At 35.6% G+C, this 26,112-nt stretch overlaps 1 protein-coding gene across 1 annotated transcript; it reads right to left on the reverse strand.

Moving 5' to 3' along the window:
• Positions 1 to 17,262: 17,262 nt before the first annotated feature.
• On the reverse strand, positions 17,263 to 19,207 carry LOC131033850 (F-box/FBD/LRR-repeat protein At2g04230-like). The gene is made up of 2 exons (XM_057965174.2): positions 17,974 to 19,207; positions 17,263 to 17,792 (listed from the first exon to the last, which is right to left on the reverse strand). The coding sequence occupies exons 1-2, from the start codon at positions 19,033 to 19,035 to the stop codon at positions 17,670 to 17,672; spliced, it is 1,185 nt and encodes a 394-aa protein (XP_057821157.2). The 5' UTR covers positions 19,036 to 19,207; the 3' UTR covers positions 17,263 to 17,669.
• Between the last annotated feature and the right edge of the window lie 6,905 nt (positions 19,208 to 26,112).

Consider the following 26,112-nt stretch of genomic DNA (forward strand, 5'->3'; position numbering starts at 1 on the left):
CTATTACTTGGAATGATCGTCTCAGTTTTTGGTCTCAAGTTATTGCAGTATATGAATGGATTAGGATCACCATTAACTGTTATTTCAACTCCATTGTGAGGAAATTTAATGCATTGGTGATATGTAGATGGGACTGCCCTCATTTCATGAATCCAAGGACATCCTAGTAATATATTGTATGTGAGATCTAGGTCTAGGACTTGACAAACCACATCCTCTGTAACTGGCCCAACTCTAAGAGGCAAGGTGACTGTGCCTTTGGATGAATGCTCTTCATCATCATATTCCTTGATGGTAATTTTGTTTGTAGAATTCACAGCTTTATCTCAATATCCCAATTGCTTAATAGTGCTCAATGTACAAATGTTTAGACCTGCTCCTCCATCTATCAGGACTCATTTTATTCGATGTTTGTGTATGAAGGCTTCAATGTGTAACGGTGCATTATGTGGCTGACTTACAAAGGCTTCATCGACTTCTGTGAATGTAAGGGAGTGTGGAATGAAAAGATATCTCACCATGGCTTGAAACTAGTCCACGTTCAGATCAGTAGGGACAATAGTGTCTCTCAATATTTTGTCAAGAATAGCTTTATGTGCGGGGTATATGCGTAAGATCTCAAGGATTGAGATAAGCGTGGGTGTCTTCCCCAACTGTTTTACAAGGTCATACTCAGGTTTGGTTAATGAGGAAGTAGTGTTTTTAGCTGGAGCACCTTGCAAAGTGAATTTACCTCAATGAGTCATAACATTACATTCAGAGGTAGGTTCGAAAGAAGATCCAATGCCTTTTAGGACAATCTTAGGTCTATGGGTAGAATTCTCTGGCATTTTGTCCTTGATGATAATGGTAGAGACATAATTGTCCATTGAATGTGATTGATAGTTGAATCATAGTTATAGGATGCTCTGGTATAGTTGGTTTGGTCATCTGTGGCTTTAGCTTTTCCCTTGTCATGTTTTGGGAATGGTTCTTTAAACATTTCATGTTCTTGGTTGGATGAATGCCCTTCAATCTCAATGTCACCTCTATCAATGAGATCTTGTATGATGTTCTTCAATCGGTGACAAATTCCTATTTTATGTCCCTTGCTTTTATGAAATTCACAATATTCATCATCATTCCACCAATTTGGTTTAACCTTTGGCTCATATGGAGGCAAATCTGGAATTGTGATTATCTTGTTTGCCACTAGCTTTTTGAAAACGGACTCAAGTGGTTCTCCCAATGGAGTGTACTTCCTTTGTTACTTGGAAGTTGTTTGAGTATTCACTTGATTGTTTGTAGAGCTTGATCCCGAAAAAATGATTTTGGGTCGTACAGTATTGGCATCCACAACACCATCATTGACTGTGTTCTTGTTTTTATTCCAAAATCTTGGCTTATCTTTTCCTTTAAAGTCATCTTTGTTTTCCTTGAATATTTTTATGACTCCTTGTTCAATTAGGACCTTCTATGTTGCTAAGCCTTTTTCAATGATGTCCTTGAAGGTGGACAAACAATATTTTCTTAGGTCATAACCAATGTCTTTTTTAACATTCTGGGTGAACATCTCTACCATTTATTTATGTGGAATTTCACAATAGCATCTACTGGCTAGATTTCTCCATCTTTGTAAAAATGATGAAAAAGAATCTCCATCCTTTTGCTTGGTGTTGCACAAGGTAGTGACTAATATGTCTGTCTCTATGTTATATGAGAAATGTTGTATAAATGCCTCTGCTAAGTCACCTCATGACTTAATTCCAGGTTGGAGTTGGGAGAACCATTCCATAGCTTGATCACCTAAGCTTTGTGGGAATAATCTCATCAAATATGTCTCTTCTGCTGCTACCTCAATGCAAGCTATGAAAAATTGTCTTATATGTGCCTTAGGATCCCCTTTCCTCTATACTTATCAAACTTAGGCGTCACAAAGTGTGTAGGAAATGGAGGCATTGGAATGATTTTGTCAAATGGATAGAGACATATGTCTCTCATTGTGTAAGTTGGCTTTGGTGTATTTATGTCCATTTTCTTTTGTAAATCCTTGATTTGTTGTTCCAAATTGTTCTTGCATGGAGACCGACTTCTTGGACCATACCCCATGCCTAAACCACTGAGTGGAGGAGGAGCATGTTGCATATATGGATGATATTGATCATACACATGTTCATATGGAGGAGGTCTATAGTGATGTTGCGTATATGGACCACTTGGTATAGAGTCATGGTGAGGAATGGAATATCTACTGTGTCCATGTATATCATACTCTACAGGAATGTCGTGAGTTTGTTCTAGTGTGTTGCCCCCAAATTTGACATGGGGTTTCCTTGTGTCCAAATTTTGAACATGTCTTTGAATATCCAATTTCTTTGGTGGTTGATCCTTAGCATTGGTATGTGATTGAGTATATTTTTCTACATAAGACTTCCATAATGGTCTGCGAAGGTGAGTATCATATTCTTGACCATGTGTGTATGGGACCTCTGGTTTTTGAAACAAAGATGATGGTGATTTAGGCACAAGATGTGGTCCTCTATTGCCTCCACTATTAGGCCTCCTTTGATCGATGTTGAGGTGAGGTTGTTGCAAAGGTCGATTTTCCATTATTTGAGACATATCAAAATCATGAGGGATCTTGGCTCCACTTTGTGCCATCACTTGTAAGAAGTATTGTCTATCTCTCCTCATTATTTCCTCAACCAATCGATTGAAATGGGGATCCACAATGGTGTCTTCCACTTCTGTTGAATGTACTGAAATGTTGTCCATATTGTCATTGTGTGTATCATTGTTATTTGTAGTGTCCATGTGCTCAACATTTGGAATGTTTCTATAGGCATCCATGTCAGGTAATGTAGTATGATCAAAATTGAAAAAGACATCATTGTCATACTCATAGGAACTCATGTTTGCGGACTCTTGAGCCTCTTTAGTTTCTCTCCTAGATTTTTGGGAATAGGTTTCAACCATGAACTAGGTATTGACCAAGATGTGTGAGACTAGATGAAAATGGAGAGTATGGAAGACCAAGAGTTGGATGAAATGTAAATGAATCTGAGGCGTACTTGCAATGTCCAAAGTGTAAGACCAAGTATGTATGTAGTAGAGTAGGTGTGACTTCCAAAGAGATGATAGTTTCTCTGGATGAGGTAAGTTGACCTTGACTCTAAGTAAGACCAAATGAGACCCAAAGGTGATAGACCTTGATGAGGGATCACTTAGCAAAATGTTGTTGTATGTAGTGTGTTGACAAAGTATGATGAGGACAAGCAAGTGGCCTTTTGACTCAAGTTTAGACAAATGTGTATGTAATGCAGGGTGTAAAGCAATGATGGACTTTGTGAGACCCAAAGACAGGTTGAATGCTAGATGAAAACCCAGAGAGATAACCTAGGAAGCTCAATAAGTCTGAAACTAACTGTTCTTGTTTGCTAGACTGTAAAAGTTTTTCAATTCTGAACACAGACGTGTCTGTATACTTCACAAATGTGCTTAAATGACACAGACGTGGTTCTGTCAGACACAGATGCGTTTCTGAGATGTTGTAAGTGCAATGTTGCTAAAAGACACAGACATGTTTCTGCCCTTCACAGACATGTTTATATGACACAGACGTGGTTCTATCAGACACAGACGTGTTTCTGAGATGTTGTAAGTGCAATGTTGCTCAAAAGACACAAACGTGTTTCTGCCCTTCATAGATGCGTTTAGATGACACAAATGCGGCAGAAAATCAAAAACGCGATCCGAATGTACGTAGACATGAAAATACCAAAATGTTGTTGGAAATGTCAGATCTGCAACTTAAAAACACAAAATCTGCAACAAAAGATGTTAAATGCAAAAGGGACAAGAGTCCCACCTGGCATGCCAAAATGCATATGGTGAAAATGGATAACAACAATATTGAAAGACTAAATAGATTCAACCACAAAACCCTAGCCTAACAACAACAAAGATCCACCATAACATGTGAAGATTACCTAAGACAATGCAAATCAAATGAAATCACAAAGATTATACCATCACATGTCCCATAGGGTTTGAATTTCCATTCTTCCTATCTCCATTGATCTTGCTTGATATATTTGCTCTCAGATTTTGTGTGTGCACAAGAGCTCAACAAAGAACGGAAATGTGGTTGCAAGTAGGCTTGATCGCATATGAAAGTTCAAAAGTGTAGTTGAGTAGTCAACCGATCAGGATGCATATGGTTGATAATGAATGAAGCATCTCCTTATATAGAAGAAACTATAAGAAATGGAGGGATAAGATTAAGAGGTGTAAAAGATAAATGGTTGGCTATGATTAGAGGGTAGGTAGAGGAAATAATAAAATAATGAGAGGGTAGGTAGTGTATGAATTAAGAGATGAATGACATGCGTCATGGGTAGAAAAGGTTAATGAATTAATTAAATAAATAAAGATTTATTTAATTAATAGAGGAAGTGGGATCAATTAAATAAATAAGAGTATTTATTTAATTTAGAAAAAGGATAATTTAAATAAATAAATGTATTTATTTAAATGAGAAATAAGGTTAGAAGAGGATAAATGAATTAATTAAATAAATAAAGATTTATTTAATTAATAGAAGAATTAGGCTAAAGATAATTAAATAAATAAAGATATTTATTTAATTAGACATGACAATTTTAGGTGTCTACAGCACAACTCATCAATCTGGAATAAATAGAACCTCTGTAAATGCATATCAGACTGATGTCAATCAACATTACTCAAGTTTCTACCAGAGGGGCAGAAACTCTCAATCTGTCCCTCAAATGCTCAAATGATTCCTCAAACCAATCTGACTTCATTTCCTTCTCCATCAAAAAATTATACTTGATAGAAATGTGCTTAATTTTGGAGTGAAATACTGGATTGTTTGATATGTCAATAGCAACAGAGTTATCACAGTGAATAACTACCGATTCATTGCAATCTACCCTTATATCCTTCAACATCTTCTTCATCCATAGAACTAGTGTATAGTTAGTAGCAACATACTCGGCTTCAAAAGTATATGACTACTTCTTGCTGATCCATGAAACCAACTTCTTCCCAAGAAAGAGTTCTCCCCCGGATGATCCTATCTGGTTATCAACATCACCTGCCCAATCTGCATTTGTATATGCTCATAGTGTAAAGTCCCAAAAAAAAAATACCAAAAAAGCCTTGAAAATATCTAAAAATCCTAGCTACTGGAGCAAGGATTCAACATAATCAATTCCTTCCTTCTGAGAATATCCTTTGCAGACCAATCTAGCCTAGTTCCAAAAACATCCAAGTCCATGTATTGTCCTATTCTAACTGATCCAATTCCTCTTCCATAGCTTTCATCCAACATTCATCTTTACAAGCTTCAATTACTGATGTCGGTTCAACTTGAGAAATGAAACATACCTCATCAGTTGCTAACCATCTTCTTGTCCAATTATCTGATCTTTTGAATGATTCAACCTTACATACCTAGGAGTCTTCTAACTTTTTGTTTCTCTGCTCTAATCTTTAGTTACAGTTTATTTTTTTGATGATGTCGGGGTAACTGGTTCAACATTTTGTTTTGGTACAGGTGCTACCGGATCAATTATGATCATTTCCGTTGTCGGTTCTCTGTCATAATATTTAGCTTGGTCTTTGTGTTGCTCATCCACTTTCACATTAGCTCTCTCCACAATTCTTTGCAATCTTTTGTTATAACATCTATATGCTTTGCTTTTAGTTGAATAACCAAGAAATATCCCTTCATCACATCTAGGATCAAACTTCCAATTCACTGTCAAGGATTTTGAAATACTTAACTGTAGATGTATGACCAAATCATAACTCATAAAGTGACTTACCGGTAAACCAAACCAAATCCAAGATCCAACAAATCTTCATCATTTAATCTTCAAACTGACTAAAGATCTGAAACAGGATTTCAAATCACTACCAGGGGCAATGCAAGATTTATCATCAATTTGCCTCCCCTTAAGGCGAATTCCTTCATTACCGGATGAATTTATTGCCAGTGCAGGAACATTCTTCTATGTAAGTTGAGTAACCGGGGTATATCCTTCAGCCAAATGAACATTTGGGGCAATTGATTTTGTCGGTTGAGCCTCAGACTTCATAACCCACTTCTTCTCATGCTCCTTCTAAATTTCATCAACCTTCTTCTTTCCTTTTTCATCAAATTTATCACTTCCTTCCGGTAGGTTATTTCTTCTACAAAATTAGCAATATGTCCTACTTTGTTGCATGCATAACAAGTGATATTATTCTTCTGAATTTCCTTACTATAACCTTGACCATTCCTTGACCTGCATTGATTAGCCATATGTCCAAGCTTTCCACATGCATGACATTTCACATTCATTCTACAATCTTTTGTCTTATGACCATACCTTTTATAATTTGAACATTGACCAGGAACTGCATTGTTATCCTGTTTTGCTCTATTTCTACAATGTCTTGCCATATGACCAAATTTGTTGCAAACAAAACATATATCATTGAATTTATGTGCATTGGGTTGCCTTACCAGTGACCTCTGATTTCGGTTGACCTTCTGATCTTCATTTGCAGTACCGGAGCTTTGACCTTGTTCAAATCCAAGTCCTCTAGTGTCTCCCTTGCACCTTTGATCCTTCAATAGCTCATCAAGTTTAGCAAAACTAACCTTGAACTTATCTTTGCATTCATTTGTAGCATCCAGATCCCCTCTTAGGATTATCATCATTCTTTCCAACTCTTTCTCATTGTTATGTGATTGTACCAATTCAGTTTTCAACATATCATTCTCATGCACCAACCTAATGCATTCCTTAGATCTGTCTTTCAAAGATATAGAAAGATTTTCTTCATTCTTCTTCCGGTCTTCAATCTCCTTGGACATCCTCATAGTTAGGGCTCGCATTTCATTCTTCATCACACCATTCTCCTGACTCAGCTTCTGATATTGTTCCTTAAGGGCATCCTTCTCTTGCACAAGTTCCTTCCTTTTAGCTTGAGCATTAGATAGCTTTTCTTGGAGAGTGATAATGAATTCTTTTGCAGATCTAAGCTCATCTTCCAGCTTTATGTTCTTAAATTTTTTAGCTTCAAAATCTTCAAGACAAACTTCAAGTTGTTACCTCAAACACATCTCCATGGATTCCAGTTTCAGGATCTCCCTCAAGAGGTTAGGCTTCTGCAAAAAGAGGACTAGGCTCTGATACCAATTGTTGGAATCCAAGAACACTGAGAGGGAGGGGGGGTGAACCAGTGTTCTACCAGAATGAAGAAATTTAACCTTATTAATATAACAACTCAACAACCGATAAATATAAAAGCATATAACAATAAGAAACAGTGCAACCACAATGAAGAACACCATAACACCATATATTTATACGTAGAAAACCTCAGAGAGGAAAAACCATGGTGGGATTGGATACCCACAATATCTATCCACTGATCAGATGAATAAATATTACAATAAGGGGCTTGCACATGCAGGAAGGCACACTACCTAGAGCTCACTGCTCATCACAATGGAGTCTCACTGACTACAAAAGAGGTTAACCACCTCAGAATATTCAAACAACAATCCAGAAAGAAGAACTACCTGTGATAGCATCAAACATGCTAGATTACAGTTTTGATTAAGCTCAATACCAGAGGTCTAAAACCTCTTATATAAACCCAACTTGATCACCTATGATCGACCAAATCCTTTGCACAAATGATTATTACATTATTCTCTCCTTGCCTATGTATATGTTTTCTACAATGAGATCTTATATAACTTTTATACCAACCCGAGACCTAACCAATTAGGTCGGCCACCCAAATGATAATTCAATAGATCCATTACATAATCCAAAAATAAAATCATAAGACATGTCAGCCTAACGCCAAACAAGCATCATCCAAACAATTAAACATCCTAGAAGCGCATCAAAAGGATCCACCAACACGTTTCATGAAACTGATCCATAACCTAGATAGCACCAGACCTAAATTAGATCCACACATGCCAAACCAATGCAACAATCAGTCGAGGCACGAACACAATCACCATCAACATCTTGAATCCCTTCTAGAAGCTACACCAACACCACTTATGCATTACATCAAAGATCTTCAATAATGTTTTGTCTGTGAAACCCTTACCGAACCTACAAAGCAGGCTTACTAGAACATAAGATAGAATCCCATCATCAAATCAATACCAACTGAATGTGATACGTATCAAAACACATGAATAATCAATCCAAACCAATTCCACCAACCAAAGCATTCTGGAGCATACCAGATCAATACGTAATCCAACCACTCTACTGAAACCAAATGGAAACTGGTAAACAACTGGTGTTGCCATCAATTTCAAAACATCAATGCAACACATAATCAATTGCTCCAAATTGCCAACAAAACCCTCCACATGAGAAAGGCAAGGAAGGAAATATGCTCTTCTTTTGCTGACCATGAAAGAGTAAATCTATACTCTCCATCTGTTGTACATATTCCAATGCAAATACCCTCTTTGTCACATGTATTGGAAGTTTGTAGGGTTCTACTGTTGATCCGTAAAACCTTAACACGGTGTATTCTTCCATGAAGAACCAGTCAACCAATTGTATTTGGCTTCCGAGTTGAATGCAATCTCTACAAGACACAGGCAATCTAGGCATTGGAGTGCTTGTAATTTCTTGATATATTGGTGCAAAAAAGAAGCCTACAAAATGGTTGTAGTTCTTTCTATTGTCATGCATCCTTATCTTAGGTGTCCATTCATATATTGGACACTCTATTTTGTCCTGAGTCTTCTCATCAATCTTATAGACCTGAATGTGAAGCTTGTTGGTCTCGAATATTGCATGATACTTTGCTAGAAGAAGATAGCACAAGTAGGTTGTGAACCTAATTGTCTTGCATGAACCTCTTTTAATCATTAGTAATTGTTTTTGCATGGATTGAACAACATGCTCAACAAAATTAAATCTTACTGGTTCTCTTACACAATAGACATGAAAGATCATTTCAAGAAGGCTGGAACCCACTTCCCTATTATTTTCTAATCCCAGGCAAAATGTTATCAAGAAAATAGTATCCTGAACCCATGGAACAAAAATATTATAATCATAAGGAGTCTTATGATTCCAATCCAATCGAGCACCACACATTATTACCTTTGATAAATGATTCTTTAGTATTTGCTTCTATTGTCTCATATTCCTCTGCTAGCTTTCCTAGGCCAATGGGGATGTTTGAGTTTTGTGCTTCAAACACTAGGTTCAACAAACGAGCAAATTCTCCCTCAGTTATGGAAAAAATTTCCTCTTGAGTATTTTAATTGATAATTGCTTTTCTATCTTCATCATAATATTGGGCACAGACCATGACAATTTCTAGGCAAGGGAATACTTCAGGTAAGATCATGCGTCCCAATCCAGCATACCACGATGCAATTTTATTTTTACTTACATTTAACATTGTGTTAAAAAATACATATTTTTCCCTATTTTGATCTCCCGCCTTATTAGACAATGCATATCTAATTTCCATGATTCACTTTGTACCATGGATAACAGGATCATAAATATCATGGTATTCATCAATGAAACTTGTTGTTTTCACCAGTTCGGTTAAGTCTATTTTTTCATTTACTTGAATTTTAGTTCTACTATTCGGTTTCCCCATGGACCCCATCGCTAGTAGTGTTAATGGTTCAAAATAATGCTAGACAACTAGTAACTACAAGCCTGAAAATGCTAACCTCAATTTGAACCCCTAATTCTAGTTCTACAATCTAAAACGGTAAACCACGAGATTAAAAAATTAAAAACGCGGGATGTAGGTGTTCTAGATTTTACCCAGAATTTCTATTGAGTAGACTAGCACAGACAGACTCTGTTGCATTCCTCAATCTAGTAGCCATTTCTGAATCTCCTTGGATTTATTGGTTTGTCCAAGAATCGAAATACCAATATGAGCCTCTTAGTTTCAAAACCCTCAAAAGTCAAAAGTTCAAAACCTAAAGGGAAAAATTTCTAGGATCGTGTTGTAATTTTATAAATTATTATTAATAATTATTCGCAGCCGCAGGGCAAAAAATTCATTGCTTCTTTCTAAATTTTGTGGACTGACAGTCTGACACGTCACACGTCTCACTTTTCTGGAATGTTTTTGAAGACTTTTTAATCATTTACAACTTATGCCCGGAATAGAGCTTATTACACTTAATTAAGTATACAATTACAAATTTAGAATTTAACTATACTTAATTAAATGTTTATCATTTATGGTAGGACAACATTCAATAACACGTGTCTCGTTTTGGGTGGAAGTTTACAAAAAATGTTTATCGTTCCCACATTCGGCCTGAAATACACCTTACGTCGTTGATCTATGCTCATCCAACGAATGACGATATCCGTTGTTAGTTGTCATGGATCCCATTATCAATAGGATTTTTGCTAGTTTGGGGGCCACGTCACCTAACACTTCATCATCCCATGGGCCATAGAATTTCTTTCATTTGAAGACTGACATTAAATGACGACACGTGTCCTTCTTCCGAAAGAATCATATATAAATAACGTCCATGTTTAACAATATAAATGTTTAACCATGTATACTATATAAATGTTTAATAGTTAACCACATATTGAGAAATATTTAACTATAAGTTTAAATCAATGTTCACGTTCAACATTTAATAATTTTAATTATAATATATAACAAGTGCCACATAGTGGTGAGTACTTGTCGTTTTAACATTGTAATACAAATAATAAATCTAATAGTATTATACTAATAGTATTTTTTTATATCAATGAGCTATGACATAGTAGTTGAAAGGTATAGTAGACAATAATTAGAGTCAAATTGATTATTGAAAGATTATATTTTTTTCTAAGTGATGTTGGCTTCAATTTTGATTCATAATAGTTACAAGTGCAACTAGTATATTAGATTAAAAAAATCCAATAAAATTAAACCCTAATATATTGTTATATCTATTATTCATATTTTAGTGATATTTATTAGTAATGCTTAAATTATTTATTTATTTTATCTTTTTAATAATTTTAAGTATAATCTTACTATATTCCTAATTCTTTTCATAGTTATAATGCTTTTGAGAATATAAAAATTAATAATAATTAGGACTAAATTTTTCATTTAATTAATAATTATAAAATAAAATTTTAAAATTTTAAAAATTATTCATTTTTATTTTTTATTTTTAAACAAATCTGCCTAGGGGGCAGTACCCTTTCTATTAATAAATAGAGAAAACATTACATAGAAGATTGAGAGATCTCAGTTATACATGTAAGCAATCCCATTCCCAATCTCTATCACCCTATCAACTATTTCTTCTGCCATAACATCAGCATTTTCCTTCATGTAATCTTCAAATTTACCCATGTTGTATTCCTTCATTATCCTAGCTTTGAATAGACTCTAGGCCTTCCTCATCTTCTTCTTCTTACCCTCTGCATTCAACTGGAAATACCCTATCACACAGCCTGATTTTAGAGCCACCTCTATGCAATCCAGTGCAGTCGTAACCTCATGCATGAGGTCTTCTCTCACCATCCTCCGGACAATCACGTTGGCTAAGATCGAGTAGCCCAAAACTTGTAGGATTGGTTCAAATAGTTTTTCCATCACCAGTTCGTCATGCACATGGCCTCTGCTCTAGAAATTGGGGCCCAAAATGATAACCACTGTCTCTTTTTCTCTATCGTTAGGTCTGTTGAACAACTGATTAATCTGGTCCTTTGGTGACTCGGCCCACCCCTCCTCTAACTTGCATGCACACTTGATTCCAAAAAACTATCATTTTCCTTATGTGGAAAGATCGTTGCCAATATCCTGCTATATAGGATCTTCCCACCATCTCGATCTTCCTCCAAAAAATTTGGGCCATACACCAATCCATTTCTAGGGATAACCTTTGCCAATTTGCTATAGATAACATCAAATCTTTTGATCACATGTGTCACTTTTCCGGAGGACAGTTGCAGAAATTTTTAACCCTCACAACTTTGACCTAAAATGAAACTTACGTCGTCGATCTATGATCATCCTGATCCAACGTTCATCAAATTTTGTTCGTTTTTCTTATAATTATTAAGTATTTTAAAAATTGGAAAGATTATAAAATAATATATTGATTAAGGTTACGGTTTATAATGTTTTATAAATTATAAACATTTCCAATCATAGTCTATTTTGACAATTAATTAAAATAAATAATATACACTATTGGACCGAGCCCTAGCCATGAAGACTCTTAGCTCCTCGTCCAACCCAAGAAAAAATTCTTCAAGCCTACCCTATACCTATGGTAGGCTTGAAGAAATTCTTCTCCCATAATCATCTTGATTGCATGAAGGACAAGACGATGGTCTGTTCTCAGAGTTGAGACCAACCTCTTATCTGTAGTCCTGCCAATGAAGGCCATTTGCCTTTCCGTGGCCCTTAGAAGAATGGACGTATCCATTTTCACTCCTACTTTTTCCAACCACCATATTTGTCAATCGTCATGTATTTATTTTATGAAATTATTACTACTCAACTAACTCTTAGTTATTAACCGAGTGCTTGCTACTGTATTGTAATTTCATTTTGTTAACGATTCACAAAATCACACACATACATTTGTTTGGTTCATTTTCAGATTCACAAATTATTAACTCGGTATTGCATTGAAATTTCAATTTTGCCCATAAATTATTACACACAGTGACACAATTTTGGTCATTTCATTCACAAACTAGAATCTGCTAAGCGCAAAAGAATGACTAAAAGCATTTTTTAAATCCATAAAGGCAAACTAAATGAACTTGAGGTTGCAAAATTTTCATTAATATGTTCCACAAATTTACAATAGTCGATTGTCGGAGTCCCTCCAAAACTTTAAAGCCAAAATGAAGGAGGTTACGAGGAACTAGCCAAAAAAACAAAACTACTAGGGCACTAGCAATGGACTAGTGGTATGATGGCATCCAAAAATTAAAACAAAAAACCGAAACCCTTCATGGGTAACCCTAAGGATCTTCCCCTCTATCTAAGTACAATTCTCCAGAGAGGATAAGCTCTAAGAATTCATCGAGCCATCTGTAGTCTGGAAATTCATCCAGGAGAAACCATTTTCGCAGTAAATCCCTACCAATCCACGCCCATTTCCTATGTCACGTCAACTGCTCAGCATTCAGGTTCAAAATAAAAGGTTGTCTGGTCACATGTCGTCCTGGCTGGAGAAGCTTGTGTAAATCACTTGCCCAAGGGATCCCCGCCCCTATTTCTGCAAAGACGACAACTTGAATGTCGTCCCCCAAGAATTCTTCTTTGAAGATCTTCCTTAACAACATCAGCATATCCACCTTATCTCCTCTGAGGTTCAGAAGAGACGCCAAAAATTGGGACGTAATGTCCATGTTAACTCGGTATCTATCAACATTTTGCAAAAACTCTCGGCCCAGCACCATCCTCACAACCTCGTTTGTAAAAAACCCAACCTCCTTACAAACTGATGTGAGGGTTGTGTCTTTGACCAAGCCCAAAAAGGCCTTCTGGTCCTCCTCAAATGTGCTTCCCAATCGGATAGGAGTGTCCATCTTCAAAAATCTAAATATCAATTATACAGCGTAAAGACCTAAACTAGACACAAAATTTCAAAGGCGAATTGAAGAAGAAAGAAGCATAGATCGTCTATAAATAGCAATTCCTTCTCTAACCCTCTTAATTCCTTTGTGTTTTATTTATTTTTAAATCTTTCATATCTCTCTATAAATCTTTCCCATAAATGCACAAGTGTGCGAAATTGGTAATATCGTCAGTGTCACTACCAAATTGGAAGTCGTGCATGCTAAGTGGATCGCAGTTAGAGAATGTCAGTGACAGGACATTAATAAATGTCAATTAGGATTGTGCAACATTATCGATCATCCACGTAACCTACTAACCAGTTGTAATCGATGATCAAAATTAAGGTGCGGGGTTAAGATTTGATATGTGTCTCCATTCCAGAGACTTTTTGGAGAACTACGTTTCCTTCAGATTTTTGGGCTGAAATAAAACTTCAGCCATTGATCTACGATCATCGAACTGTCTTAAATAATATATTTAAAATTATAAATTGATGGATGTTGCATAAATTTGGCATTGGCCCACATGACGAGTCACAACTCTTGAAAAGTGGCTATTAATAGATAACAAAAATGGCAATGAAATCGCCAATAAAATATTTATTTTTCCATAAATAACGAAAGATTAGCCAGTAAAATTAAACAATTTTCAAACAGTAGATAAAATTCGCCGATACAATTAAATATTTTTTCCTTCGCAGTAAAACTTTTCGCCCATACACATATATATTTTCCTTTAAATGCAAAACATTCGCCTCATACATTTTATATTTCCCTCCACAGTAATGAATTATTCACCAAGATTTTATGGAATTTTCATACATTAAAAAAAAAATCACCAATACAAATTAAATTTTTTTCCTAATTTGAAAACAATTTTGCCATCAATATGAAATTTCCCCCAAAAAATTAATGTTGGATTCACCACGATTTTACACTTTTACCGGAGGGGGTTTCTTAAAGTTATCCCTGATACTACTAATCGTTATAGCTAACTTCACAGACCCACATATTCTAGACGGTACATCAAATCTTGATGATTTTTTTTGTGTTCTCCGCAAGTGACTATATTGCTTATAGCTATTGTTTTAGCTTCTCGATAGTAGTGATGCACACTAGATGAGATCCATTATGCGCGCAAGGGTCAAAAAGCACATTTCAAAGTGTCGTCTGATACCTTCTTAAAGATGCCCTAATAACCATGCACTAAAAATTGTCAATACTTATACACAAATGCCCCAATAGTTGTGTACTATGGGTACTAATAAAGTTCCACAAATGGGCCAATTATGGTCCAAAAATGCTAAAAAATGAGTGGCTATTGATATGTGTGAAATTTATTACTGAGCTTTTTCTTTTTCTTTTTTTTTCTTTTTTTTTAAGTTAGTAGGGGAAGAGCACCAATAGATAACATAGTTCCAATAACCGTCACCTTATTGTCATGTTGACCCCCCAATAGCCATCATAGTGAAAACACCATTAATAAATTTGTTTTGTACCAATAGCCGATCATTTTTTGTAATTTTTTGTTCATAATTGGCCCATTTGTGCACCGCTATTGGGACATTTGTCAACAACTACTAGCGATTTTGAGTTGACGGTTACTGTAACATCTTTAGTTAGGTATCAGGCAACACTTTGAAATGTGTACTTTTTGACCTTTGTGCGCATAACTGATTCCACAGCATGCATCATTACTACCCAGAAGCCAAATCAATAGCTATAAGCAGTTAAGTCGCATACAAAGAAAACCCAAAAAAAAATCAAAATACGATGTACCGTTTAGGATCTGTGGGTGCGTGAAGTTAGCTATGATGACTACTAGTGCTCTTCCCCTAATTGAAAGATTGGGTGTGCAAGGAGTAAACCATTATTGAAACATGAACGATAACTGATCCTCTTCCCCTAACTCTACCTTTTTCCTCTGTTGCGTTATTTTTATAAAACCATCCTTGCTTATATGTATAAGACGAAAGGTAAAATATTGAAACCCTAATCCTTATGGTTAAGCGCCCAACCCATTTTTTTACATTCCCTTTTTGCCTCTATCTTTTTGTCATAATGCAACATCGCATAGGCTAGAGAAGATGGGAAACTTTCTTGACTCGAATGCATTGTATTTCCAGTAACAAAAAAGAATAATTATGTAAACAAACATTAACATTTAAGATTGAAAACCATGGTATCCCAAGAAGACTTCCGTTATATGCTGAAATTCCAGCCCAATCAAAGGATAATGCAAACCCTTGTACCTTGAAGCAGGTTGGTTTGTTGTAACACTATGTGGCCAAATCCAACAAACCCTAGAGAAAAATGTCAGCATACTGAAAATGTATCCACTCAAAGTGTAGTACGCAAAGTTGGCCAATGCAAATATAATGAAAAACTGCATACGTGACAGTCTCTTCCTAGAATGGTCCTTTTCGTGAAGAGCCCTGACTCAAATTCAAACAGGTATTTATACTGGAACAAATGAAAAGCCCCATTCATTTTAAATTTCCCTTTAGTTAAGAAACATCTTTGAGGGGGTTTAAGGCAAAATTTAGGGTTATAGCTATTAATGATGAGGCAATAAGAATGGAAAAATGAGGTTGAATTATTTTAAATAGTCTCTCTTTGCTATTTAGTACTTTTCACACTTCTTGGGCGGCAACGAACTCTATTTTCCCTACTAAATATGCTAAATGCGAGAATCTATATTCCTCTAACATATAAAAGATTTTGAGTTTGATTGTGGGTTAAGTTTTGAAACGATCCAGAAGAGAGCTCATTTAAGAAAATAAAAATATGATAGTAAAGGTAATGTATGGAAAAACAATAGAGGAAACTTGTTTCTCACTTAACAAGAGCAGGAAAAAAATCTATCCTCTATATCAGTTTTCATTTATTCTATTTGTCTGTTATTTGTATTCGACCAATTCTGTTCATCTAAAAAAGTTAGTCATATCAAGGCATATTAAATATTCCCTTCTTAATTAGCTTTCTTGAGTTGTGTAAAACCAAACATAAACAATTCCTTTTTTGTTTTTGTTTTCCAAGGGGAGGTGAATAGTTATGTACTAGAATCAGCTTACCTAAAGAGAGACCTTTGCCAAATTGGAAGGCCACCACATATTGGCAGGTTCAACTAGATATTTCCTCAGCAAACCAGCGCAACCATATCCTAAGATCTGGAAGGAGCCAAGAGGTAACAGATGGGTGTGGTGGACAAGAAAAATGGAGGCTATAATTTCCTCTGCATTTCTGCTTTGTCTGAGACAAGGCAATGATGACAAGGCGGAGGAAAAATGATATCTTTATGTTATGTTGCCTGAGACAAGGCAGTAACTGCAACTGGGGAGATCTAAATGTTTTGTTGGCTAACCTTTCATGGTGCTAGATCAAGGTGAAAACAGAGGGCTTAAGAAAATTTATCAGCGTTGAACTTACAGTACTTGTTCCAATAAGTATCTAGTCATAGTTGTAATTTTTAGGAGAGTAGAGTAGTTGGACGAATAGTCGTCTAAGCTCTGAGGAAGAGAATGCATGATAATTGATAAAGTGATTTTAGTTTGGCTGCATGTTAATATTATCATTACTGTGGTTTGAATGTTGTGATTGTTTTGTGAGAGCGATGATGGTAGTATGAACGAGTGAGCATTGATTTATCAAAAGAAAAAACATTAAAATTTGATCACAATTTAATAGCCTTCATTCCAAGAAGGGCTAGTCATTCCCCCACATTCTTTAAAACAAATCACCAGACTATAGTACGAGTAAAAGCATATGGAACTTAGCCAACATAAAAGCAGATGGAATTTAACCAACATAAACACTTTTGGAATAAAATAAAAAAGAGCATGGAATCAAATTCCATAAACAGGGTATTAGAGAATAGAGAGGACACCCTTATAAGGTTCGTAGTACTTGGAACCCACAACCCAGCACAATTATACTTGCTAGCAAGGATGCTCTCCTCAAACACATAATATCTTTAAAGAGTTTCAAACATTGACCCTCCTCATATTCATCAGGTAGCTGAATTTCCAATGCTTCGAGAGAGGGCGTACTCTAAAGCAAGCAACTTATTACTTCAATTTCTTTGTTGTCAAACTCAAGAATTTCTACGCATATTTTCTTGCGGTTAAGATGCAGAGAGGTGAGACAAACAGGTATAGTATCTCTTGCCAACTCCTGCATTGAATTGCTATGAATAAGTAATTTAACCATAATTTCTTTCTCACGCTGATGCAAACTATAATGACTTGTTTAGAAAAGAAACATTTCATCTTTTACTTATATATATATACAAAATGCATGACCTCAAACTACTACTTATAACCATTAGACTTGAGGTTCTTAAGTGTGTAAATACCTGGACAAAGAAACCAAATATAGAGAGCACCTGAAGATTTGGACGCATGTGAAGTAGGTTAAATAGAGGAACACCCATATCTGATTCCCTTTCAAAGGGTTCGCCAATGTATATGACAAGTGTTGTCAAGGAGTGTAAGTTGCCCACGATGTGAAGAAATCTACTTGCTGAAATGACTCCTGGACTGCGTACTCGACTGTGTCCTTGTGAACAATCCATGTTCAATTCCCTCAGCGTACCTCCACAGTGCATTTCAAGATGAAAGATGGCATAAGAAAGCTCATAAAACCTTACACCATTCACACTCAAATCCTCAATCACGTGCCCCCCCAGAATTTTGAGTTTGGGGCAGTTAACAGACAGAGATTTTATTATTCTTATATCTAAATGTTCAATAGTGGATGAAAAGATTTCGACATTACCTAGTTCAGCATCTCCTATTATTTCAATTTTTTGCAGAAGGGAGCAGAGCGAAATCAAGGAGACTAAAGATTCATCTGTCAATTTAACATTTCGGAGGTGACAAGTAACGAGGTGGGGGAATCCAACGAAATCGATTGGGAAACTGGTGAGATCGTAGTTGCACAGACGGAGTGTTTCAAGATGCGTACATGCAAAGAGGGCAGAGGGTGGGGTTTCTGTTAAAGCACTATCGATCTCTGCCGCAAAAGTCACGTATTGATCAAACAGAGTGAGGTGTTTGACATTACACCAAGATGCATACCTTATCCATTTGCAGACATTTTGACGAGAGAAGTATTGCTGTTGGTTTCGATCGAATCCAGTGTTGTGGAGGTGAAAGGCCTCCAGATTGTGTGAATGCAGAAGCAAGATGTTGGAAATTATATTCTCAACGCTTGGCACAACGAGTGGGTCGAAAGATGGGCAATCGAACCCCAAAACAAGATTTGGAGAGAAAGTGAGTTCAGGCATCTGAGTATAGAGAAATCTCCATCTCTTGGAAAGAATTGAAGATTTGACAGCATCTTTTATTGGGATTTTTGTTAATATGAAAGAAATAAGAGAATCAGGAAGTGTGTAGAATGCATCCTCGGTGGCCATGATTGTGACATAAGATACAGAACAAGAGATTGAGGAGATACCTGATGGCGGGAATTTCCTGAGCAGCAGTGAAGTTGAGGGTTCTCAAACACAGACCATGGCGGGAATTTCCTGAGTGAAACCTAAAGATGTCTGATGGCGGGAAATCGAAAAAAAAAACTACTTAAATGTCAGGGTAAGGCAATGTACATTAATAGAAGCAATCACAAAGTTTGTCCTTGGCTGGAAAGTCTTGGCTGGTAAAGGCATTCGGAATTTTGTTGGATTGTACAATTGTAGAGAAGAAAAAGGCCTCCATATATATATATATATATATATATATATTTATTTTTATATATTTTTAAACAAGATTATTTAACTTTTAATTAAATTAAAAAATAGTATTAAAAATTTAGGTGATAAAAAAGATACATTCTTAAAATTTAAATGAGAACAAATTAGTAAAAAAAAAATTAATTCAAAGACTTAAGTTCTAACGTGACATAAAAAAACATTAAGTAGTTAATAAAATTTTAAAAAGAAGGGATCTTTATTATCAAGTTTCCTCTAAACATCATTTAGGATATTATTATTATCAATGACATAAAAAACATTAAGTAGCTAATTTCATAAAGAGGAGGTTCTTATTATCAAGTTTTCTCTAAACATCACTTGGGATGTGATTGTTATCAACCAGCTCCCAACTAGTGAGTGTACTCTTAGAATCATCATTAAAAGGTTGTTGAGCACACATAGAAGAAATAGCCAACTCTAGTTGAGGAACCTTGCCAAAGTTTAACCAACTAGGAGCACCACGCTTATGAGAAAATGCATAAGGAGTTCATGAGGGTTAGGGACCATCCATATGTAGCATTATCTCTGTTTCCAAATGATTGAGAGCCACAAGATTGGGAACCACTATCTCCTATGGAAAATTGGTTGCAACCTCACTCACATACTTGAGGAGGAGAGAAGGGAGGCAAGACTAGGAATAGTGTAGAAAGCATTTCTCAGGTGACCTAAAAGCTCTTGTAGATGGGCCAACCCTAGTCTAACTTTGCTAGCTAGCACCTAAATCTACATAAGCATATTATAGAAAATCATAGTATTGGTAGAGATAATATCAACAAAACATCTTATAAAATAACAATGTTTATGTCTATTGAAATGTTGAAGAGAATATCCACCCTAAAAGCTTATTGACTTTGAGAATATTTGTAAGGGAGACAAGGTCAATTCCCTAACACAACCATAGCAAGTCTAAAAGATCTAAAAAATCATAAATACAATTCCAAGCTTCTTAAGTTGTGCAAAACTAACAAAGATGCTTGAGTGTCTCTAATTGTCCACAAAATGGATGCATTCCCTATACATTAAGCGAGAATCAAGTGAACAATTTTGATAAAGAATACACTAGGAAAAGAATCAATGTAGGCTTAATAATAGCTAATGAGATAGCCTATAATGTATGATACCAAGTTCTTAGAGAAGAGTGAAGCTGCCAATAATGTTTTAGTTAGCCAACTATAGGGAAATGAGAAGAAAACCACAAACGTTCTTTGTGAGGTTTATAAATACAAAATGGTTTATCAAGGTACCATTCTCAATTCTTCCACCTGGGATTGAGTAACTTGACCCCAATTTTATGAATCAAAATTAGAGAAGAATGACATTAATATAGCCTAAAAGGTATCTTAATCTTGGTAAGGTAACCTAAATTTTATTTCAATCTTTAGCTAAGAAATTAAATTTTTGGTGGTTATATGAAAGAGTTTTGGAAGAGTACTAATGCTTCACTTGAAATTTCAAGGTATAAATCCAAGGAACTTTGAGGGGTCTTGAAACCAAAGAATAAGATACCACCAAATGGATTGCTAATTGACTGAAAGACCATTGCAAAAATTATTTCGCACCTAGAGAAGCCAAGACTTAATAGCCTCTTGCAATTTTCAAATGTTTTAATGATGAAAGTTCTTTCGATTTGAATTGGATCCCTTATAACGAGGAGAGAGAAAGATCATGTCTTTTCCATGCTGGCCAATTGAAAGGCATGCATAAATTTATACAATGCCCAATAAAAAAATTAGGTTTTATTTCCTTTGAGAGCATCGAGCACCCATTTAGCATATAGGGCAATACCTTGAACTAATATATTGAGAGAAAACCCAAGCCATTTGAATTATGAAGAAGACAACAAATTCTTAAGCAACATGGTGAAATCCTTGGTGTCCCTCATTTAAGGTCCAAAGAAAGTCTTTAAAAATAATTAATTTTTAAGAGGCTTTTAAGGGAGCCCAATAAGAGAAACAGTAAATAGGTGATCCAACCAACACTTCAGAATAAATTTATAATTTTCCAACCAAAGAAAGAGATATAGTGGTCTAGTAATTATTTTTTTCTCAATCCTAGCATTTGTTTCTATGGGGTACTTGAAGCTTGATAGACAACTATTTGGGGGATTAGATGTGCCTTGGTGCAAACAGGAGTGGAACAAGTTGCCTTGGCTCAAGTGCAACTTTTTTATGTGGATACTAGTTCAGAATCGATGTCTTACTTGGGATAATTTGTGCAAGTGAGGCTTCCTTGGTCCCTCTATGTGTGTTATGTGTCGCAAAAGTGATGAGTGTGTCTCTCATCTGCTCTTTTAGTGCTCTTTCTCCAAAGAAATTTGGCACTTTTGGTGGAGCGTTTGGCATTAGGCTTCCTGTATGTCTTACTTGTAGTTGGAAATTATTCACTCTCTATTGTTATATGGAGCCTAATCAAACTTGGGCGTTAAATTTTCCCTTCTTTTATCAGCATAGATTCTCTCCAAATTATTCAATGGGGGTTTGGGGGTAGCGACCCCAAGACAGGGACCCGAGATCAAGGGGTAGTGCCCCCTTGTGGGGTCCAGGGGGCTCAAATGAATTTTATTATTTTATAAAGGAGTTGGGAGTTATTTTTCTATTGGCTGACATATTCTAACCCTTATTTTGTAACCGACATAAGTCTTGATAAAACGGAAAAGGGTTAGGGTTTTCTGTAGAGATTTTTGTAGCATTTTGCAGTGGTTTTGAGTTGCAATGGATTGTTGGTTGTAATCGGTTCGATTTATTGAATAATAATATTGGAATATCTGTTTGGTGGATGTAGCCTAAGTTTGGGTGAACCACATTAAAAATTGTCCCTTCTTTATTATTATTTCTATGTTTTTTCATTCCTCTGTTTAATCTTACATTAGGATGGAATTATTTAATGGCTTCCTTACAAATTGCACAAGTATGTTGAGGATAAAGTCGTTCTTATTGAAGTATGCAGACATATTTAGCTGAAGTAAATAAAAGGTGTTAGGTATTCATGTCAATCCATGTGTTATGCACTTAACATCGTGAATGATCTACTAAAATTTTCAAATGCAATTTTTATGAGTAGAGATTCCCCTTTGATAGAAAAGATTTTTTAAGGAAAAATCTACAACTAGGACCAAGTTTTCATCACATTCCATAGTTGGAAAATTATTGGGTAGATTGCACTGATGAATCTTAAGTTAGGAATATGAGTTGGATGAGAATGTCTTTTAGATAGGTTATAACTTTCAAATTGAATTGGCATGTTAGGAATAGGAGTTGGATGAGAATGTCTTTTAGATAGATTGTAACTTTCAAATTGAATTGGTATATCTTAGGCATTGAGGATGATGAGTCTGATTTAATAGATCCCATTTTTATCAATCATGTGCACGCACACTATTTGAGCAATAAGGAAATTGAAGCTATTGAAGTAAAACTGCAATTGTGCTCAAAAGAACTCAAGAATGGTTGACAAAGAAGACTGCAAAAAAGTCTAGCAAAGTGCCTCGATAATCCCAAGATCTTGTAGGGAAAATAGGAAAGAAGCAAAACCTCCTCCCTCTCAATGTGCATCCTCTTCTATACAACAACTTATTTCAAGTGGAGGACGAGGTGTTGATGAAGACCCCCGACCAAGATGAATCCCTAGGAAAACTTGTGGAGAGTATACTCAAAAGAAGACACAAAAAGAGAAATAAAAATAAAAGGAAGTGATACAAGAAGAAATTATAGATGTATCTTTATCTCAATCTCAGGCAAGTGGATATTCCTCTCATCATGTTCATCCTAATTATCCTCAATGAATTGTACCATAAAGTCCATTGGTCAAAGTTGGTCCAACTCCTCCTTATCCAAATATTGGTGAAACTTATAATCATGCTCTAATAAGAGGTCTGCATTTTGTTTCTCCTAGGACTAAATAAATGTCAACCCCTACCTCCTCTTCATGGAAAGAACAAACTCTCCAAAAAAGAGGAAAACAATTCAATTTAATCTTCTAGATAGGGATATTGTTGGCTAGTTACTTCAGAGAAATCAAAGGCCAAGAAACTGAAAACCACATCTAGGCTAATGAAAGATAGCAACACAAAGAGCATGTATGTTGAAATAGCTTACTTCTCTGCACAAAAGGATGTAATTCAAGCAACCATAAGACTTAGACATCATTAAGATTAACTAGGGACCTTTTACCAGAGGTGCAGATGCTCATAATTTATAAGTGGCAACCTCTAAACTTGTAGAGAGAACACAAAAGACAAGCAGGATGAAGATGAATCGAATCGGTTGGTAAAGGTTTTAATTGATTGTTTAAAGTCGTTGATCGATCCCTCTCCCCAACTTGTAAGTCAAAAAGATGTTTATTTTGACCCAAATTCAACAATTAGAAAATAAATGGTCATTAAAGTCCATAAACACATATCTGTTCGAACTCATAAAGGACTAGTTTAAAGATATTACAATTAAAGGCATTAAATTCATCCATGAGGTAAGAAAAATATGTGATGATGCTAAACTGTTGAAAACAAATATTGACACTAAGATTGTAAACACTAAGCGTGAAGAATATATGTGGCAACAAAAAAATAATGATTTGAAAAAATAATTGACCCTGTGATAGAAAAATTGGTGGCAAATCTAAAATATTGCAAGGTACAGATGATACCCAATGCCTCATGTGGAGAAAGAGCATAGAGTAGCAATTTACCTTCTTAAAGAAAATATCATAGAGAAAGACAAGTTGGTAAAAGAATGCAACCAAATCAGATCGGACATTTTAAAGGATTTGTCAAACATTTGTGTTCATTTGATTGTAAAAAAAAAGAGATTGATGAGATAATCTTAAAAGTACCGAGCAACTGTGAAGTTGAGGATTCTCAAACATAGACCCATTGACAGGTGTTTTGACACACTCACCAAGAGTCAGGTAGAATATGAAATGTAAAACACCTCTCTTGAAAAACCAATTAATCTTGAAAGACTAATTACTCCAAGGTCTCTATAGTTGGGTCACAATGGTGTTGGGTCTCTCAGTGGCTGATGCAATTGTACTTGTCAAGGGCCTTGTTGGTTGAAACAAAACAAACAATATCCTTTCTTTTGTATTTTCCAATTTTCACTTGATAAAGAAACTTCAAAAGATTGGTCAGGGTAACAAGAGATATTAACTAAAGCAATACTGAATAACTTAATGAACTTCAAAGTCAATGGATCATAACGAGGTGTTATCAATAACATCTAATCGACATTCAAAAGGGACATTCCAACAAACATGCGAAGTCATACAACCCACACATGAATGGAAATAGCAACCACAAGATCAGATAATCACTCTACTATCTTATCCTCATACACCATTAGCATGTGCAATATGATTCATAAAGCAATAAAGATTGGAATAACAAGTTGTTGATTCAAATGAAAGAAGATACCAAACTACGAAGAACAAAAACCCATAGAACACATATTGTAGATCAGGCAATCCACAAGATGCTTTTGTATTAATCTTTGTAAAATGAATAACAATACTTCAAGAGTTTATGAGAAAGAAATTGCATAAAACTAAATTCTTGAGCTAAATGGCCTTGAATCATCAATTCGCAGACCCTCAAAATGGCCCAAATTCTACAATTTATAGAGTTTTACCCTACACTCTAAGAAGGCATCATGCCTGTAAACTAGGACTACAAAAAGGAGGGAGTCACAGTCGACATGAAAGTCGTTGCCTGTGAACTCTAGTTAAGTACTACTAAATTGGTACTCAAGGTTCACTTCTAAAACGGTGCTACAACAACAAGAAGTTTGAATCGTGCAAAAAGAATGCTCAAAAAACAAATATTAAATAAAACTCTAGTTGACAACTTAGTAGTGGTGGTGGTGGCAGTGCTTTAGCATGCAATTTCTTTTCACAACTGTCTGTTTTTCTTTTTATTCTTCTTTTAGTTTTGGTAGTTGGTGAGGAGGCATTCCATCGAAGTAGCGAGATGGTCAGCGATGTATTGGATTATAAATTTAGATACTCTAGGTATCTCTTTTACATTTTCTAACCTATTGACCATATCATCCATCATTACTTATGCACCTTAGCACTGAAACACCACATACATATATCTATTCATTGTTTCTACGGTGAATTCCATAGTGGCTGCGAAATAGTCAATGGTAAAAAAATCCCATCAGCTAAGTATGGTCTCTTGATGGAGTACTCCTCCTTGCTTAAGGTTATAAACATACTTTCCCAACAATTTAACCAATATCTGCTCATATTTGTCAAGTGTTTTAAGAAATGGAGGATGTTCCTTAAGAACCTTGGTGCAACACTGCTCCATGATCTCCATTTTTAAATCTATAATATATATATGATAGCAAGTTACCAATACTCTCTCCTCCTAGCAAGTCTTCTTTCGCAATGGTCTCTTCTCCCAAGATTTGAATCTTCTTAAGCATTTTATGCAATTGTGAGAGATGAAGGATATGTTGTTCCCACTGCTTGGAATAGGTAACAAGAGCTTTCTCATTATCATGAGCTTCTAAAAACACCTTCAATGTGTCCTGCAAGAACATTTTAACCTTATCCATTTGATCTTGAGCCTAGGTCCTAACCATTGTTGCTACTTTCTTCATCTTGTACAATGATTTATAATCACCTTGAGGGAGTGACGAAGTGGATGGTAAGGTATCATCAGTTCTGGAATCAAGAGGTTTAGCTATTTCCATAATCAACTACTTATATTGCCTCAATTGTGCCTTAACCTTTGCCTTAGTTTTA

Source organism: Cryptomeria japonica, chromosome 1 (genome assembly GCF_030272615.1).
Source record: "Cryptomeria japonica chromosome 1, Sugi_1.0, whole genome shotgun sequence".
NCBI classification, from domain to species: Eukaryota; Viridiplantae; Streptophyta; class Pinopsida; order Cupressales; family Cupressaceae; genus Cryptomeria; species Cryptomeria japonica.